Source organism: Oncorhynchus kisutch, linkage group LG19, assembly GCF_002021735.2.
Source record: "Oncorhynchus kisutch isolate 150728-3 linkage group LG19, Okis_V2, whole genome shotgun sequence".
NCBI classification, from domain to species: Eukaryota; Metazoa; Chordata; class Actinopteri; order Salmoniformes; family Salmonidae; genus Oncorhynchus; species Oncorhynchus kisutch.
In genome coordinates this window covers 16,349,523-16,368,800 of record NC_034192.2, presented here as the reverse complement: position 1 = coordinate 16,368,800, position 19,278 = coordinate 16,349,523, and the positions used below count along the sequence as shown (strand labels likewise).

The following is a 19,278-nucleotide window of genomic DNA, read 5'->3' as shown; positions in this document are numbered from 1 at the left end:
TTAAAATAAAAAACAGAAACACAAGTATTCAGACTCTTTGCTATGAGACTTGAAATTGAGATCAGGTGCATCCTGTTTCCATTGATCATCCTTGAGAAGTTTCTACAACTTGATTGGAATCCACCTGTGGTAAATTCAATTGATTGGACATGATTTGGAAAAGGCACACCTGTCAATATAAGGTCCCACTGTTGACAGTGCATGTCAGAGCAAAAGCCAAGCCCTGAGGTCAAAGGAATTGTCTGTATAGCTCAGAGACAGGATTGTGTCGTGGCACTGATTTGGGAAAGGGTACCAAAAAAAGTTCTGCAGCATTAAAGGTCCCCAAGAACACAGTGGCCTCCATCATTCTTAAATGGAAGAATTTTTGGCACCACCAAGAGCTGGCTGCCTGGCCAAACTGAGTAATCGGGGGAGAAGGGCGTTGGTCAGGGAGGTGACCAAGAAGTCGATGGTCACTCTGACAGAGCTCCAGAGTTCCTCTCTGGCGATGGGAGAACCTTCCAGGACAATCTCTGCAGCACTCTACAAATCAGGCCATTATGGTAGAGTGGCCAGACGGAAGCCACTCCTCAGTAAAAAAGGCACATGCCAGCCCACTTGCGTTTGCCAAAAGGAACCTAAAGGACTCTCAGACCATGAGGAACAAGATTTTCTGGTTTGATGAAACCAAGATTGAACTCTTTGGCTTGAATGCCAAGCGTCATGTCTGGAGGAAACAAGGCACCGCTCATCACCTGGCCAATACCATCCCTATGTTTTACAGCAGCAGGACCTTAGACTGGGGCAAAGGTTCAGTTAAGCACACAGGTTCAGCACACAAACACACAGCCAAGACAGCGTAAGAGTGGCTTCGGGACAAATGTCCTTGAGTGGCCCAGCCAGAGCCCGGACTTGAAGCTGATTGAACACCTCTGGAGAGATTTGAAAATAGCTGTGCAGCGACACTCTCCATCCAACCTGACAGAACCCCAAATACAGGTGTGCTAAACTTGTAGCGTCATACCCAATAAGACTTAAAGCTGTAATCACTGCCAAAATGTGCTTCAACAGAGTACAGAGTAAAAGGGTTTGAATACTTAAGTAAATGTAATATTTCAGTTTTTATACAGTTGTCTAAACCTGTTGCTTCGTCATTATGGGGTATTGTGTGTAGATTGATGAGCAAAAAAATATTTTATCAATTTTAGAATAAGGCTGTAAAGTGAAGGGGACTGTATACTTTCTGAATGCACTGTACAAAATGCTTGTATTCAGTGTATTTCAAATGACAAAATACTTAGAAGTAATTCAAATACATATTTCAAATGCATGTAACAGAAATACTGTCCATCTCTGCACATTAACTCAGCAAAAGAAGAAACGTCATCACTGTCAGTTTATTTTTAACTTAACATGGTGTAAATATTTGTATGAACATAAGATTCAACAACTGAGACAAACTGAACAAGTTCCACAGACATGTGATGAACATAAATGGAATGGGGGTCAAAATCAAAAGTAAGTCAATGCAGCTGGTGGCCACACCAGATACTAAGTTCCTCATCTCCTCATGGACTGCACCAGATTTGCCCATTCTTGCCATTAGATGTTACCCCACTCTTCCACCAAGGCACCTGTAAATTCCCGGACGTTTCTGGGGGGAAATGGTCCTAGTCCTCACCCTCCGATCCAACAGGTCCCAGACGTGCTCAATAGGATTGAGATCCGGGCTCTTCGCTGGCCATGGCAGGACACGGACATTCCTGTTTTGCAGGAAATCACGCACAGAATGAGCAGTATGGCTGGTGGCATTGTCATGCTGGAGGGTCATGTCAGGATGAGCCTGCAGGAAGGGTACCACATGTGGGAGGAGGTCTTCCCTGTAACGCACAGCGGTGCGATTGCCTGCAATGACAACAAGCTCAGTCCGATGATTCTGTGACACCCCGCCCCAGACCATGACGGACCCTCCACCTCCAAAATCGATCCTGCTCCAGAGTACAGGCATCGGTGTAATGCTCATTCCTCCGACATTAAACGTGAATCTGACCATCACCCCTGGTAAGACAAAACCGCGACTTGTCAGTGAAGAGCACCTTTTGCAAGTCCTATCTAGTCCTGTTCTGGTCTAGCGACGGTGGGTTTGTGCCCATAGGTGACGTTGTTGCTGATGTCTGGTGAGGACCTGTCTTACAACAGGCCTACAAGCCCTCAGTCCAGCCTCTCTCAGCCTATTGCAGAGAGTCTAAGCACTGATGGAGGGATTATGCTTTGTTGGTGTAACTCGGGCAGTTGTTGTTGCCATGAAGTACCTGTCCCACAGGTGTGATGTTTGGATGTACCGATCCTGTGCAGGTGTTGTTACACGTGGTCTGCCACTGCGAGGACGATCAGCTGTCCATCCTGTAGCGCTGTCTTAGGCGTCTCGCAGTACAGACATTGCAATGTATTGCCCTGGCCACATCTGCAGTCCTCATGCCTCCTTGCAGCATGCCTAAAGCACGTTCAGGCAGATGAGCAGGGACCATGGGCATCTTTCAGTGTTTTTCAGTCAGTAGAAAGGCCTCTTTAGTGTCCTAAGTTTTCATAACTGTGACCTTAATTGCCTTCAATCTGTAAGCTGTTAGTGTCTTAACCCTTCCACAGGTGCATGTTCATTAATTGTTTATGGTTTATTTAATAAGCATGGGAAACAGTGTTTAAACCCTACACAATGAAGATGTGTGAAGTTTTGTATTTTTTCAAATTATCTTTGAAAGACAGCGTCCTGAAAAAGGGACGTTTCTTTTTTTGCTGAGTTTACACTAGGTGTTGTATGAATTTTGTCTTGCTGCTTTTTGTTCTATGTTGCTCTGTCTGTATGCTATGTCTTGCTTGTCCTATGTTGCTCTGCGTGTGCTCACTGCTCAATGATTGTCTATATTGTAATTGTTTTTAATAACCTGCCCAGGGACTACGGGTGAAAATTAGCTGGCTGACTAAAACCGGCACTTTTACTGAAACATTGATTAATGTGCACTGTCCCTGTAAAAATAGAATAAACTCAAACCTATAGAATACTTAATTGACTAATCACACACTGGTAGCCATGTAATGTTTGAGGCCTAAAGGACCCCCTGGAGAGAAGCAGGAAATCAATCTAAACGAGGTCCATGTCAAAATGGCTCCATGTTAAGTTGACTGCTACAATGAGCAGCACGGCTGTGTGGTTGTGTGTGTGTGCAAGTGTGAGTGTGTTTTTGTGAGCATGTGTGCACGCGAGTGTAATGCAGAAAGTCACAGTAGTATTTCCCCTACACTGATAGTGAGCCTGTGACAGAGCTGCACTACTATAATCAACTCTACAGATTTCCATCTTGATAAATCAAATCAGTTTATTTATTTGTCACGTGCGCTGAATACAACAGGTGAAATGCTTACTTACAGGCTCTAACCAACAGAGCAAAAAAGGTATTAGGTGAACAACGGGTAAGTAAAGAAATAAAAACTGTAAAAAAGACTGAAAAATAAAAAACATACAGACACCGGTTAGTCAGGCTGATTGAGGTAGTATGTACATGTAGATAAGGTTAAAGTGACTATGCATATATGATAAACAGAGAGTAGCAGTAGCGTAAAAGAGGGGTTGGTGGGTGGCAGGACACAATGCAAAATAGTCCTAGTAGCCATTTTGATTACCTGTTGAGGAGTCTTATGGTTTGGTGGTAAAAAAACAACTGTTGAAGCCTTTTTGTCCAAGACTTGGCACTCCGGTACTGCTTGCCATGCGGAAGTAGAGAGAACAGTCTATGACTGGGGTGGCTGGGGTCTTTGACAATTTTTAGGGCCTTCCTCTGACACCGCTTGGTGTAGAGGTCCTGGATGGCAGGCAGCTTATCCCCAGTGTGGTACTGGTCCGTACGCACTACCCTCTGTAGTGCCTTGCCGTCGGAGGCCGAGCAATTGCCGTACCAGGCAGTGATGCAACCAATGTCGCAGCTGTAGAACCTTTTGAGGATCTCAGGACCGACCCATGCCAAATCTTTTTAGTTTCCTGAGGGGGAAAAAGCTTTGTCGTGCCCTCCTCATGTCTTGGTGTGTTTGGACCATTCCAATTTGTTGGTGATGATGTGGACACCAAGGAACTTGATGCTCTCAACCTGCTCCACTACAGCCCCGTCGATGAGAATGGAGGCGTGCTCGGTCCTCCTTTTCCTGTAGTCCACAATCATCTCCTTAGTCTTGGTTACACAAGGGATAGGTTGTTATTCGGGCACCACATGGCCAGGACCTCTTCCCTATAGGCGGTCTTGTCGTTGTCGGTGATCAGGCTGTTGTCGTCTGCAAACTTAATGATTGTGTTGGAGTCGTGCCAGGCCATGCAGTCATGGGTGAAGAGGAAGTACAAGAGGGGACTGAGCACGCACCCCTGAGGGGATCCAGTGTTGAGGATCAGCGTGGCAGATGTGTTGCTACCTATCCTCACGGCCAGTCAGAAAGTCCAGTATCCAATTGCAGAGGGAAGTGTTTAGTACCAGGATCCTTAGCTTATTGATGAGCTTTGAGTGTACTATGGTGTTGAACGCTGAGCTGTAGTCAATTTTGTCCAGGTGTGAAAGGGCAGTGTGAAGTGCAATAGAGATTAGATCTGTGGATCTGTTTGCAAAATTGTAGTGGGTCTAGGGTTTCTGGGATAATGGTGTTGATGTGAGCCATTACCAGCCTTTCAAAGCACTTCATGCCTACGGACGTGAGTGCTACGGGTCTGTCGTCATTTAGGCAGGTTGCCTTTGTGTTCTTGGGCACAGGGACTATAGTGGTCTGCTTGAAACATGCTGGTATTACAGACTCAATCAGGGACATGTTGAAAATGTCAGTGAAGACACCTGCCAGTTTGTCAGCAGATGCCCGAAGCATATATCCTGGTAATCAGTCCACCCCGCAGCCTTGTGAATGTTGACCTGTTTAAAAGGTCTTACTCGTGTAGGCTATGGAGAACGTGATCACACAGTCGTCCGGAACAGCTGATGCTCTCATGCAGGCCTCAGTGTTGCTTGCCTCGAAGCGAGCATAGAAGATAATTAGCTCATCTGGCTGTGCTTCCTTTTGTTGTCTGTAAAAGTTTGCCAGCCCTGCCACATAAGACGAGTGTCAGAGCTGGTGTAGTACGATTCAATCTTAGCCGTGTATTGGCGCTTTGCCTGTTTGATGGTTCGTCGGAGGGCATAGCAGGATTCCTTATAAGCTTCCGGATTAGAGTCCCGCACTTTGGCAGCTCTGCCCTTTAGCTCAGTGTGAATGTTTCCTGTAATCCATGGCTTCTGGTTGGGGTATGTACGTACAGTCATTGTGGGGACGACGTCCTCGATGCACTTATTGATAAAGCCAGTGACTGATGTGGTGTGCTCCTCAAATCCATCGCAAGAATCCCGGAACATGTTCCAGTCTGTGATAGCAAAACAGTCCTGTAGTTTAGCATCTGCTTCACCTGACCACTTTTGTTTTTATAGACAGAGTGCTTCCTGCTTTCATTTTTGCTTGTAACAGGAATCAGGAGGATAGAATTGTGGTCGGATTTACCAAAAATGGAGGGCGAGGGAGAGCTTTGTACACGTCTCTGTGTGTGGAGTACAGGTGATCTAGAATTTGTTTCCCTCTGGTTGCACATTTAACATGTTGATAGAAATGAGGTAGAACTGAATTAAGTTTCCCTGCATTAAAGTCTCTGGCCACTAGGAGTACTGCCTCTGGGTGAGCAGTTTCCTGTTTGCTTATTCCCTTATACAGCTGACTAAGTGCGGACTTAGTGCCAGCATTCGTCTGTGGTGGTAAATCAACAGCCACGAAAAGTATAGCTGAAAACTCTCTAGGCAAATATTGTGGTCTGCATTTTATCACAAGATACTCTACTACAAGCGAGCAAAATCTAGAGATATAAAGAGATCTAAATCTAAATATTAGCTGGCTACTCACTAGCATGTGGGCTTGTGCTTGAGAGATTATAGATAATTAACACCAGTCTCATAAACAATGCCTGCTACACTATTAGTGAATGTGCATTATGCATGGTTAAATTTGTAACAAAAAAGGGCATTTTTATAGACAGACCTGAAAGCCAGATCCGTGTTCATTGCAAAAAGTAAGGACATAACCGCTCAGCCTTAATCCAAGGCATCCCAAACATGCTCAACGGGTGACATGTCTTGTGAGTTTGCAGGCCATGGAAGAACTGGGACATTTTCAGCTTCCAGGAATTGTATAGAAATCCTTAAGCATTATCATGCTGAAACATGAGTTGACGGCACCTGTGTAATGATCATGCTGTTTAATCAGCTTCTTCTTATGCCACATTTGTCAGGTGGATAGATTATGTCGGCAAAGGAGAAATGCTCACTAACAGGGATGTAAACACATTTGTGCACAACATTTGAGAGTAATAAGCTTTTTGTTCTTATGAAAAACCTCTGGGATCTTTTATTTCAACTCTGGTTTGGCAAAGTAAACAACATTAGCCCTTTGAATTTAATTGAAATGAGAGAGAAAGAGGAAAACCAAATCCAAATGAGTCACAGCATTGCTTTCTGTGGTTCAACAATGAACATGGACGCAAAGAAACACAGATTACTAGTGCTGGGTGAAAAACAAAATCGACAGTTACATATCGCAATTTTTTATATTGTTACTGTAGGTAATGTTAGCTAGCGTTGGCTGTACCTGTACCAAAACTCCTGTATTTTTTATCCTATAGCTTGTTCTCTCTTATTTTAAAACAGTGAGCCAAGCTTGTCAAAACTTGTTTTCTCAAAACAGCAGACACAGTGAGCAATGTGTTTAGAACATCAATCACAGTATGGAATCGCAATACATACAGAATCACAATACATATTCTATCAGCACCTAAGCATTGTGATAATATTGTATCGTGAGGTCCCTGGCAATTCCCTGCTCTACTGGATTACACACACACACAACATGCAAATTACACACAATTCTGTGGACATTTTTTCCAGCAATGTAGAAAATCTCCTCAAAGCTCAGGGTATTGGGAGCAGTCAAGTCATTCCCTCAGTGTGTGGATCTTGACGAGGTGCGCTAGACTCCTCAAGCAGACCCAAACCAGATTACATGGCAGGACCTTGCCACACACACACACACACACACACCACACTGGCCATTACCCTCGCTCAGAGACCATGTCTTCCAATTTCATTTCAGCTCCACACGCTTTCAGCCAAATTGCAAATCCCACAGATTACTTTGCTCCTGTAAGGTCTTCCAAAATCCATTCAGCTCCCACAGTTCCAGCCAAATGTCCATTGGTCTTTCGCTCTCTTTTCATCCTCCTCTCCTATGTGCGAATCCTCCATTGTATCTTTGTCTTTCTCTGAGTTGTATTGAACCAGGTCACAGCATGGTCCCTGTCTCAGCTCAATCCAGCCAGACACTTTTGTCACTTCTCCAATACAAGCCATTAGCTTATCTTTATGGGTCCAAAAGGGCAATACAATCACTTCCTAGAGTCAAAGAGGGACCAAAGCACCAACAAGAACATTCAAGACAAGAGAGGAACTAGTTCAATGTTGTTGTGTTTCTGTCATTAAATCAGACAGATGTGGATCTATAATTTCTAGACGAATAGCCTATCTCCAGCTCGGGAGTAAGATAGAACCAGTTGCTTTTCAAAAAGTTTGTTGGAGATAAAGACGATTCACTCTTATCACTTGTGACTGTTGGGTTGGAGCCAATAAAATGTGTGTGTGTGTGCGCTTCTTTTGTGCACATGTTTTATGCCTACGAGCATGCATGGCTATTGGATATTGGAATGCTCTGCCTGCCTTCACCTGGTATGGCCAAATCATCCAGTACCATGTGATCCAGGTTCCTCGTTGCCTCCCACTCCTTTGTCCATGGTGATCTGTGTGTCCGGGACAGGTCTAAAGTGAGTAACTTAGCTCACACACTTTGCTTCCTCCATTCTGGTCTCCCCAATCCGGTCTTCTCAATTTAGTGCAAACAAATAAAAAGAGACAAGGACAGGATGATACTTTAGAATATTAAGATGCACCATTCAACCAATGGCATTGCCCTTGAGACAGAATTTAAGTGAATTAGGGACAGTTCACAAAAACATTTTTTTTTATATTACCCTCACCTTGTACTGTTTACGACCACAAATAACAATAGCTGTAGCGACCCTGTGTATATAAAATGTGGATATCAACTTTGCCGCTCCAGCATGCTTTTGTGGCACAGGCAATGCCTAGCAGGGCCAAGGGCCAGAAGGTTGAGGGTTTGCTGACCACCACGGATGAGCTCAGTCTCCCTGCCTGTTTCATTAGGCCTACACTACGATTAGAGCAGGCTGCAGACAATGATCAACTAGGGGAAAATCAGATATTCAACATTTTGATGCCATATAATTCTACATATCAAATATATGCAACACATTTTCCACCAACAGGTTTCTGTGCCAAAGTACCACACAACCAACAAAACATACCGACTTCGGGCGCTTATCATGGCAATATCATGGTTTGCATTTTCAACACCACAATAAATAGACTGTCAATCTCGACCAACAGAAATGACATCCCTCCAAATCTTGTAGGCCTACCCAGTCTCGAAGGCTTGGCAATCTCCGAATGTCATTAAAATTGTTGGTGTTTTCTAACAGATCTCTTTCCATCAAATTGCGTCTGCACAGGTTGGATTGATGATATTTGTCAGTAGAAAAAAAAAAAAATATATATATATATATATATATATATATATATATATATATATACACACACACATACACACACATATACACACACACTTGAAGTCGGAAGTTTGAATATACTTAGGTTGGAGTCATTATATCTAGTTCTTTCAACTACTCCACCATTTTCTATAGGTTTGGCAAGTCGGTTAGGACACCTACTTTGTGCATGACAGGTCTTTTTTTTCCCAACAATTGTTTACAGACAGATTATTTCACTTATAATTCAGTGTGTCACAATTGCAGTGGGTCAGAAGTTCACATACACTTACAGTGCCGTGCGAAAGTATTCGGCCCCCTTGAACTTTGCGACCTTTTGCCACATTTCAGGCTTCAAACATAAAGATATAAAACTGTATTTTTTTGTGAAGAATCAACAACAAGTGGGACACAATCATGAAGTGGAACGACATTTATTGGATATTTCAAACTTTTTTAACTTCAAAAACTGAAAAATTGGGCGTGCAAAATTATTCAGCCCCTTTACTTTCAGTGCAGCAAACTCTCTCCAGAAGTTCAGTGAGGATCTCTGAATGATCCAATGTTGACCTAAATGACTAATGATGATAAATACAATCCACCTGTGTGTAATCAAGTCTCCGTATAAATGCACCTGCACTGTGATAGTCTCAGAGGTCCGTTAAAAGCGCAGAGAGCATCATGAAGAACAAGGAACACACCAGGCAGGTCCGAGATACTGTTGAAGAAGTTTAAAGCCGGATTTGGATACAAAAAGATTTCCCAAGCTTTAAACATCCCAAGGAGCACTGTGCAAGCGATAATATTGAAATGGAAGGAGTATCAGACCACTGCAAATCTACCAAGACCTGGCCGTCCCTCTAAACTTTCAGCTCATACAAGGAGAAGACTGATCAGAGATGCAGCCAAGAGGCCCATGATCACTCTGGATGAACTGCAGAGATCTACAGCTGAGGTGGGAGACTCTGTCCATAGGACAACAATCAGTCGTATATTGCACAAATCTGGCCTTTATGGAAGAGTGGCAAGAAGAAAGCCATTTCTTAAAGATATCCATAAAAAGTGTTGTTTAAAGTTTGCCACAAGCCACCTGGGAGACACACCAAACGTGGAAGAAGGTGCTCTGGTCAGATGAAACCAAAATGGAACTTTTTGGCAACAATGCAAAACGTTATGTTTGGCGTAAAAGCAACACAGCTCATCACCCTGAACACACCATCCCCACTGTCAAACATGGTGGTGGCAGCATCATGGTTTGGGCTTGCTTTTCTTCAGCAGGGACAGGGAAGATGGTTAAAATTGATGGGAAGATGGATGGAGCCAAATACAGGACCATTCTGGAAGAAAACCTGATGGAGTCTGCAAAAGACCTGAGACTGGGACGGAGATTTGTCTTCCAACAAGACAATGATCCAAAACATAAAGCAAAATCTACAATGGAATGGTTCAAAAATAAACATATCCAGGTGTTAGAATGGCCAAGTCAAAGTCCAGACCTGAATCCAATCGAGAATTTGTGGAAAGAACTGAAAACTGCTGTTCACAAATGCTCTCCATCCAACCTCACTGAGCTCGAGCGGTTTTGCAAGGAGGAATGGGAAAAAAATGTCAGTCTCTCGATGTGCAAAACTGATAGACATAACCCAAGCGACTTACAGCTGTAATCGCAGCAAAAGGTGGCGCTACAAAGTATTAACTTAAGGGGGCTGAATAATTTTGCACGCCCAATTTTTCCGTTTTTGATTTGTTAAAAAAAGTTAGAAATATCCAATAAATGTCGTTCCACTTCATGATTATGTCCCACTTGTTGTTGATTCTTCAAAAAAAATACAATTTTATATCTTTATGTTTGAAGCCTGAAATGTGGCAAAAGGTCGCAAAGTTCAAGGGGGCCGAATACTTTCGCAAGGCACTGTAGTTGACTGTGCCTTTAAACAGCTTGGAAAATGCCAGAAAATTATGTAATGGCTTTAGAAGCTTCTGATAGGCTAATTGACATCATTTGAGTCAATTGAATCCTACAGATGAAGAACCATATATGTGACAATTTTTCCATTTTAAGATAATAGTTATTTTTATATTATTAAATTGTGTGTACCACATTAGGTGTTTTATGGTTGACAAATAATTCACCATACCCATATCTTCCAACAACAATTTATATTTTTTTGTTATTTCAAAAAAATACTTTTTTTATTGCCGTTTTAATTTTTAGAATGTGGAAGAACAGTATATCTCCAGTGATGATTTCAGTTTGTGGAAGAACAGTATATCTCCAGCGATGATTTCAGTTTGTGGAAGAACAGGATATGTGACATTTTGCATGACTCTTGTAAGATGTCCTTTTTAACTTTTTAATTTTTTTTTAACTTTAACTTTTTAACAATGGGAATTGATGTCAAATATATCACTAGCCACTTTAAAACAATGCTACTTAATATGTTTACATACCCTACATTATTTATCTCATATGTATACGTATATACTGTACTCTATATCATCTACTGCATCTTTATGTAATACATGTATCACTAGCCACTTTAAACTATGCCACTTTGTTTACATACTCATCTCATATGTATATACTGTACTCGATACCATCTACTGCATCTTGCCTATGCCGCTCTGTACCATCACTCATTCATATATCTTTATGTACATATTCTTTATCCCTTTACACTTGTGTGTATAAGGTAGTAGTTTTGGAATTGTTAGCTAGATTACTCGTTGGTTATTACTGCATTGTCGGAACTAGAAGCACAAGCATTGCGCTACACTCGCATTAACATCTGCTAACCATGTGTATGTGACAAATACAATTTGATTTGATTTGAGAAGGCCCTTTGTCAGGGAGGTGACCAAGAACTCAATGGTCACTCTGACAGAGCTCCAGAGTTCCTCTGTGGAGATGGGAAAACCTTCCAGAAGGACAACCATCTCCGCAGCACTCCACCAAATCAGGCCTTTATGGTTCAGTGGCCCGACAGAAGCCACTCCTCAGTAAAAAGGCACATGACACTCTGGATTCCTCCAGACCTTACACTTAGCATTCAGGTCAAAGAGTTCAATCTTGGCTTCATCAGACCAGAGAATCTTCTTTTTCATGGTCTGAGAGTCCTTTAGGTGCCTTTTGGCATGCTCCAAGCTGGGTGTCATGTGCCTTTTTACTGAGGAGTGGCTTCTGTCGGGCCACTGTACCATAAAGGCCCGACATGTACTTTACTCACATAGAAAGGTTGTCAAGCCATTTTGAGGATGCTGGAATTACATTTTGGATGTACGTGTGCATGCCTACAGGAGACATATGAAGTAGCCTAATCAGACTAAAACATTGTGACTGGTTGTGTTCATGCCCCCCCCCCCCCCCCCCCAACAGTAACAGTAACTGCACCTTAGCTAATGAATATCTGGCATCATCCAGGCCCAAAACTGGCCATCATCAATAACCCTGTGACTGTCACCTGAAAGATGTCCAAGGCGAACCACAGCTAGAGCCATGTTGTTTCCTCTCTCAATCTTACTTTCCATTTCAAATTAAAGGCCATCATTCAGTTCCATAAACAAAGCAGGCAGACAGGGTACAGGAGGGCTGCCAAGCCTTTAGAGAGGAGAGAGAGAGAGAAATCATTTTGTTCCAACAGCCAGAGGAGAAACATTTTGAAGTACTATGAAGTAACCTAACTGACATCCAGACATTGGTTAAAATATGAATTTGAGAGGAAAGTGGGGCGAGGGACGGTTTGCTTAGTTTCTGTCCAAAGTCGAGCAATGAAGCCCTTTATCTACTTCCCCAGAGTCAGATGAACTTGTGGATACCATTTGAGTTCACTTCAGGTTAACCATGCCTGATTATTCCTCAATGCTTACCCTCCCCTACTCCCTAAAAGACTGTTGTTTGGGGGAGTTTGTTTGTTTTGGGTTGAAACAGAGCACAACCTCAGGGATAGGAAAGCCACGTTTTGTTCTCCAAATACCAAAATGTCAATAAAACATTTTTAATTAGAAATCTGCCAATCTAACCCAGAGTCAGGGAAAGCTTGCTGGGCCAGTGCCCCCTTACTTAAATATATATTTTTGTATCCGTTATTTATGTCTCTGCATCCAACATGAAGGAAGTTAGAGGTAGTTTTGCAAGCCAGTCATTGTGCTAACGCTACTTAGCAATTCCGCTAACTCTAGTTGTCAACTTCCCAGAGACATAAGAAAAAACTACCACAAAACTTTTGGATTGTTAATAGTGGCTGTCATTAAGTCAGCCAATTGGTGACAGTTGTGTTGATAAGAAGAGTGGCTGTCCCACAGAGACGAGATGGAATATCTGACATCTAAGGACGCTGTCAGAGTCAGTTACACACTGGTGGGGAGAGAAAACACCAGGAGAAAGGGGGAAAGAGAGAGGAAAGAGACAGGGAGAGGAGACAGACACATTGACAGGTATCCAGGAAAAAGAGAGGGGAAGAAAGGAACAAGCGAGAGAGAGGAGGTGTGAGAAAAGGGGAGATTGGGCACCGCTATGAACCGTAGCATGTCATGGTACCACTGGTCCCTGTGGTGCCCCCCTGCCCTCCTCTTCAATCAGAGAGGTAATGAGGCCTTAAACTCTGACACCTGTGCTCCCATCACTGATTAGACACATCCCTGAATAAGCGCTGAGAAAACCAGACACCACAGATTACCATAAACACAGCCAGACACCACACGAGTGGTACAACAGGGAACCACACAATAACTACAGTATCACAGAGACAACCAGCCAGACAAAACAAAATCAGAAGTACAGTTGAAGTCGGAAGTTCACATACACCTGAGCCAAATACATTTAAACTCAGTTTCACAATTCCTGACATTTAATCCTAGTAAAAATTCCCTGTTTTAGGTCAGTTAGTATCACCACTTTATTTTTAGAATGTGAAATGGCAGAATAATACCAGAGAATAATTGATTTCAGTTTGTATTTATTTCATCACATTCCTAGAGGGTCAGAAGTTTACATACTCAATTAGTATTTGGTAGCATTGCTTTTAAATTGTTTAATTTGGGCCAAACCTTTTGGGTAGCCTTCCCTTCCGCAAGCTTTCCACAATACGTTGGGGGAATTTTGGCCCCTTCCACCTGACAGAGCTGGTGTAACTAAGTCAGGTTTGTAGGCCTCCTTTCTCACACAGACTTTTTCAGTTCTGAGCACAAATGTTCTATAGGATTGAGGTCAGGTTTTGTGATGGCCACTCCAATACCTTGACTTTGTTGTCCTTAAGCCATTTTGCCACAACTTTGGAAGTATGCTTGGGGTCATTGTCCATTTGAAAGACCCATTTGCGACCAAGCTTTAACTTCCTGACTGATGTCTTGAGATGTTGCTGAGCGGCCTTTTCGGTTATGTCGATATAGGACTCGTTTTACTGTGGATATAGATACTTTTGTACCCGTTTCCTCCAGCATCTTCACAAGGTCCTTTGCTGTTTTTCTGGGATTGATTTGCACTTTTCGCACCAAAGTATGTTCATCTCTAGGAGACAGAATACGTCTCCTTCCTGAGTGGTATGACGGCTGCATGGTCCCATGGTGTTTATACTTGGGTACTATTGTTTGTACAGATGAACGTGGTATCTTCAGGCGTTTGGAAATTGCTCCCAAAGATGAACCAGACTTATGGAGGTCCAGAATGAGGTCTTGGCTGATTTCTTTGTATTTTCGCATGTCAAGTAAAGAGGCACTGAGTTTGAAGGTAGGCCTTGAAATACATCCACAGCTCCAATTGACTCAAATTATGTCAATTAGTCTATCAGAAGCTTCTAAAGCTATGACATCATTTTCTGGAATTTTCCAAGCTGTTTAAAGGCACAGTCAACTTAGTGTATGTAAACTTCTGACCCACTGGAATTGTGATACAGTGAATTAATCTGTCTGTAAACAATTGGAAAAATTACTTAGGACATTTACTTTGCATGACACAATTGACTTGCCAAAACTATAGTTTGTTCACAAAAAAAAATTGTGGAGTGGTTGAAAAACGAGTTTTAATGACTCCCACCTAAGTGTATGCAAACTTCCGACTTCAACTGTATGTACCATGCACGGAAATAGCAAGATAATGCAATATCTGAACAATTCATACATTCTAACTCATACAGAGGTAGAACCAATCACTGAATTGGGAATACAGTGCTAGTACAATGAAATACTTTACGGAACGGTTAGGTTTCGTAAATTGTTCTTTACTGCTGCTCTTTAATCATTTGTTATTCTTATCTCTTACTTTTTGGATTAAAACTGCATTGTTGGTTAAGGGCTTGTAAGTAAGCATTTCACGGTAACGTCTACACCCGTTGTATTCAGCACACGCGACAAATAACATTTGATGAGATTTAGGTGCGCTTTATTACACCAAGCCAAGAATCTATTTCTCCAGGACGATCTGACGGGTACTGAGGAATCCAGCCCCTTATTCATATTAATTGGACTCTGGTCCACACAGAAATGTACTGTGTCATGATGACAGTAAATAGGCGTAGCCCAACCTAACTAGAGCAGAGACATCCACCTACAGTACCCACACGTAAACATGTTATCAGATGACTGCAGGCAGGGAGGGAAGAGAGAGAGTTATCTGTACTAACAGTCTTTGCCTCCATTGGAGCTCTGGGCAGAGAGAGAAGACATTGAGAGAGAGAGATTCTCTTATCCCTTCAGACAGTGTGTGTGTGTTTGTGTGCATTTGAGAGCAGAGCCTTGTTTGTGGTGTGTGTGAGAGAGAGAGAGAGAGATCAGAGCCTTTTAGGCACACACACACACACACACACACACACACACACACACCTGGCCGCGTTACCATGGTACCTCACCTCCTCTCTGGGGTGTGATGAGTGTGAAGGCATTCCCTACTGACCCCCTCTATGCCCAGCAGGCACCAGAGCGTGACTCAGAACCAGCATTTACCGAACATCCCTTATGTACAGTGGGGCAAAAAAGTATTTAGTCAGCCACAAATTGTGCAAGTTCTCCCCGTTAAAGAGGTCATAGGTACACTTCAACTATGAAATTCAACTAAAAATCCAGAAAATCACATTGTAGAATTTTTAATGAATTTATTTGCAAATTATGGCGGAAAATAAGTATTTGGTCCCACTGTATATAGTGCCTCTTCTGCAGAGTCTGACACATAAGGGGTAATATGTGATGTATTACCTGGAGGTGATAGAAATAACACATTTGAATGGACTGATTCCTCTAGAGAATTAAGCTACTGGTTCAGAATGGTATGGTCAAATATTGAGTAACTAGTTATTGTGTGTGTTTTTAAAAAGTTATTTCCCTTTCATTCAATTTAGTCCATAGTGAGAGATCTAAGGGGAATTTCCTTGTGAAGTAGGCCCACACTTTGTTTTAATACGACATGTGTTATCCAGGCTGTATCACAGCCGGCCGTGATTGTGAGTCCCATAGGGCCGTGCACAACTGGCCCAGGGTCTTCCGGGTTTGGCCGGGGTAGGCAGTCATAGTAAATAAGAATTTGTTCTTAACTGGCTTGCCTAGTTAAATAACGGGTAAAATAAAAATTTATTGAGTGGTTAGAAAGTCTCACTTTCTTTGTGTGTCGTCTTTCCTTCAATATCAGTTCCCATTCCAGTGAGACAAGCATTCCCCCAGTTGAACTATTCTAAAAGGACCCATTAAATATATACGGTTGGGCGAGGACGGGGGAGCCGTTATGCAACAGGAAGGCACGTCTCCAGAGAAAGAGGGTGGTTTAAAACGGGCTAGTGATACACTCTCAACCCGCTAGATCTAGCCTACCCTTCTATTCCAGCTCACAAATACGTCTGACTGTCGCTGCACTTAGAATAGGCTACATCAAATCTCCAACCTTTCGTCAATGTAAATGTATTTGTGTGCTTCTGATCAGTTCGGTGAGTGACAGCCCACAACAAACCACGAGTCAGAACAAGTGTCAAATTATTCAGTGAGAACAATCTTCTAACATATGGCAGTGTAGCAAGAAAGGGAATGTTGGTTTTGTTGTTTATGCCTATTCGAGGCTGTTGGTGTCCATTGACAGTCCTCCAACAGAAATAATGCCAGGTTACTGCCTATGAAATACCTGATAGACTATAGTTCGAAAGTTGATTGTAAACTTACCACCTAAAACTAAAACAAAGGAGAAATGTGAACCCCGCACTCTTATACAATGTAGCCTAAAGTAATTATCAACAGTGCGGTTGGTTGAACAACAGTGACTTCTTCAAAATTTTACTACAACCAGAACGGAAGATAAAAGCCCGAATATTTGCCCATACCATATCCTGCTTCCGTGACAGTCATATCAAACCCCGACAAAAATGGGTCACACTGAAACCATTCTCTTACCTGCAAGACACTGTGATTTCAACTTTGGTGGCAGGGATGGAAGCATTGAGCGGGTCGAAATCTCCTATTGACGCCATGTTGCGAAGCTATTGCAATTGTTCAAGATGGAAAATATTTTTGTCCAACCCCTTTTAGCAGTAGCAATCGGACAAACTACACCTCCTTTAGTGAAACGAGAACGAATGCATGTGGACGGAACGAAGATGAATGCTCCGAGTAGGCTACTAGCGGTGGAGTGATGTCTATGGGGGGTGATAAGAGACATATATAAGCCTAGGCAACCGTACCACCTGACATGACATGAATCCTTACTAACATCTGCGTGATGCCTGTGTCCCATGTTAATGAAAGTAATAATGTGCATAGTTTATATTTATATGAATTAAATCTCAACCATAAATGTTAGAAACTTACCATTTTTCCCATGCAAGAAGATTTTCTGATGTAGCCACCTTGAACTGTATTTAAAAAAATAATCAATAGAGAACTAATATTATTTCAGTGTATACAAGGAAATGCCTGTTTAGAATGAAAACATGCCAGCCAGACAAGCCAGTGTATAAATCAAGTGTATTTGCATATGAATGGAGTTGAAATTAGCTCACTTTGTGATCTGTAAGGTAAGTAACATTAATGTGTGTGGGGGTGTCTGATGCCTGTTTATTCATAAAAAGCAGAAGATGGTAAATAACATTAATCGCAATGGTTAGTGTCAGTGACACGTTTACACGATGTGAACACGACGTCTACATGGCATGTACGTGTCACATGACGTGAAAGCGTTGACATTTTGACGCCTTAGAAACAAACTTGTCTCCATTGACAGTCCATGTTAATTCATGGTGGTATTTTATGGCGCTAGGAAGACATTACCTGACTAGGTGAGAGGTATCAGTAGCTTCACGAAGCTTAATTATGGCATGACTCACCCCCCATAGATGTCACTTCATAGGCTAATAGTAAGCGTCACCTACTTGCGCTGGGAGATGGAATGTGCACGCCTTGCACAAAATAATGCCACAGATGCCCATCTGATAAGTAGGCTACAATCATAAGATATTCATAAGAGACCTACAACAAATCATCAAATAGGAGTTAGGCTAACCCTGACCATGTCATGACTTATAATAACATAGATGATTATGATAGAGCCTGTGTGTAATAGGTCTTAAAGTGTTCAAAATCATATTTTATTATTTGTTTTCACATAATAATTTTCCTCACACCAGGAAAGTAATTACCAAGCAAGTATGTGTTTACTATGTTTGGATATCCTTGGGGTGGTTCATCATCTTCATTACCCAGTATTTTTCAGGCCTGACCTCCCCCTACAAATATAGCTCCCACACGGACCCTCCGCTATCTGGTGAGAGAAACCATTACCACACCTTTAGGCAACCAGCCAGCACGCACCAAAGAGTTACTGTAAGTGATGCCCAAATAGATCCTTTGAAATATGTAAATTCACATGCTGACCACACCCCTCGCGTTGCAAAACAAACGTACACATATGTGTTATTCAATCATTGCACCCAGACTGGTCGCATGCGCCAACGAGCATCTGCATTGCCAAGTGCAAAAATAGAAGTCAGTTCTATTTGTGACGCTGAACGCGGTGCAAGTCCTGCCTCTCCCATCTCCTCATTGGTTTATAGAAGCAGATACCCACGTTCCATCTCCTCATGGTTATACCCACGTGGGTGATTGAAAGATGAACTGAGGTCGGTCGGTCGGTCGTGGTAATACACCTTCATGCCAATCGCCATATAAAGTCCAAGAAAAAAAGCCTGGAAGGAGAAGAGATGACTAGAAACTATTCGGTTGACCGTTTTATAGTATGGATTAGTTGTCGGAGTAGAGGACCTTTTGCATTTCAGGTAAAATAGCAACTCAACGTTTATATCCCAGGTCAAATTAGCTAGCATCAGCAAGCTAGCTGAATATGACAAATTTGCTAGCAACTGCAAGCTAGCTAGCTAAATTGCCTTAAATGTTTAATGCTTGAAGATAATTGGTTCAGAGTTTGTTTTGATATTTCAACCTGTGTGTCGTGATCACTTTTGGTGTGGGGGACAAAATCAATTTGCGCACAATGGCACGCGTCCAGTTTGGGCATGGTGTCACATGAACGCACACACAAAACACACAGTCATGACGCAAATGCGCACATGCATGGATGCACACACACAGAGAATGAGAGAGACAGAGACACA

General features: G+C 42.4%; 1 protein-coding gene across 3 annotated transcripts in view; it reads right to left on the bottom strand.

Moving 5' to 3' along the window:
• The window catches only part of LOC109864385 (copine-8), a 138,027-nt gene extending 120,724 nt beyond the window's left edge, over positions 1–17,303 (bottom strand). For all 3 annotated transcript variants that reach the window (XM_020452138.2, XM_020452134.2, XM_020452135.2), the window contains exon 1: positions 17,066–17,303. Coding sequence is in view for 2 of the 3 variants with exons in the window: in XM_020452134.2 (XP_020307723.1) it covers positions 17,066–17,142 (77 nt within the window). In the remaining variant the exon portion in view is untranslated. The remainder of the gene's footprint in view (positions 1–17,065) is intronic.
• Positions 17,304–19,278: the final 1,975 nt, after the last annotated feature.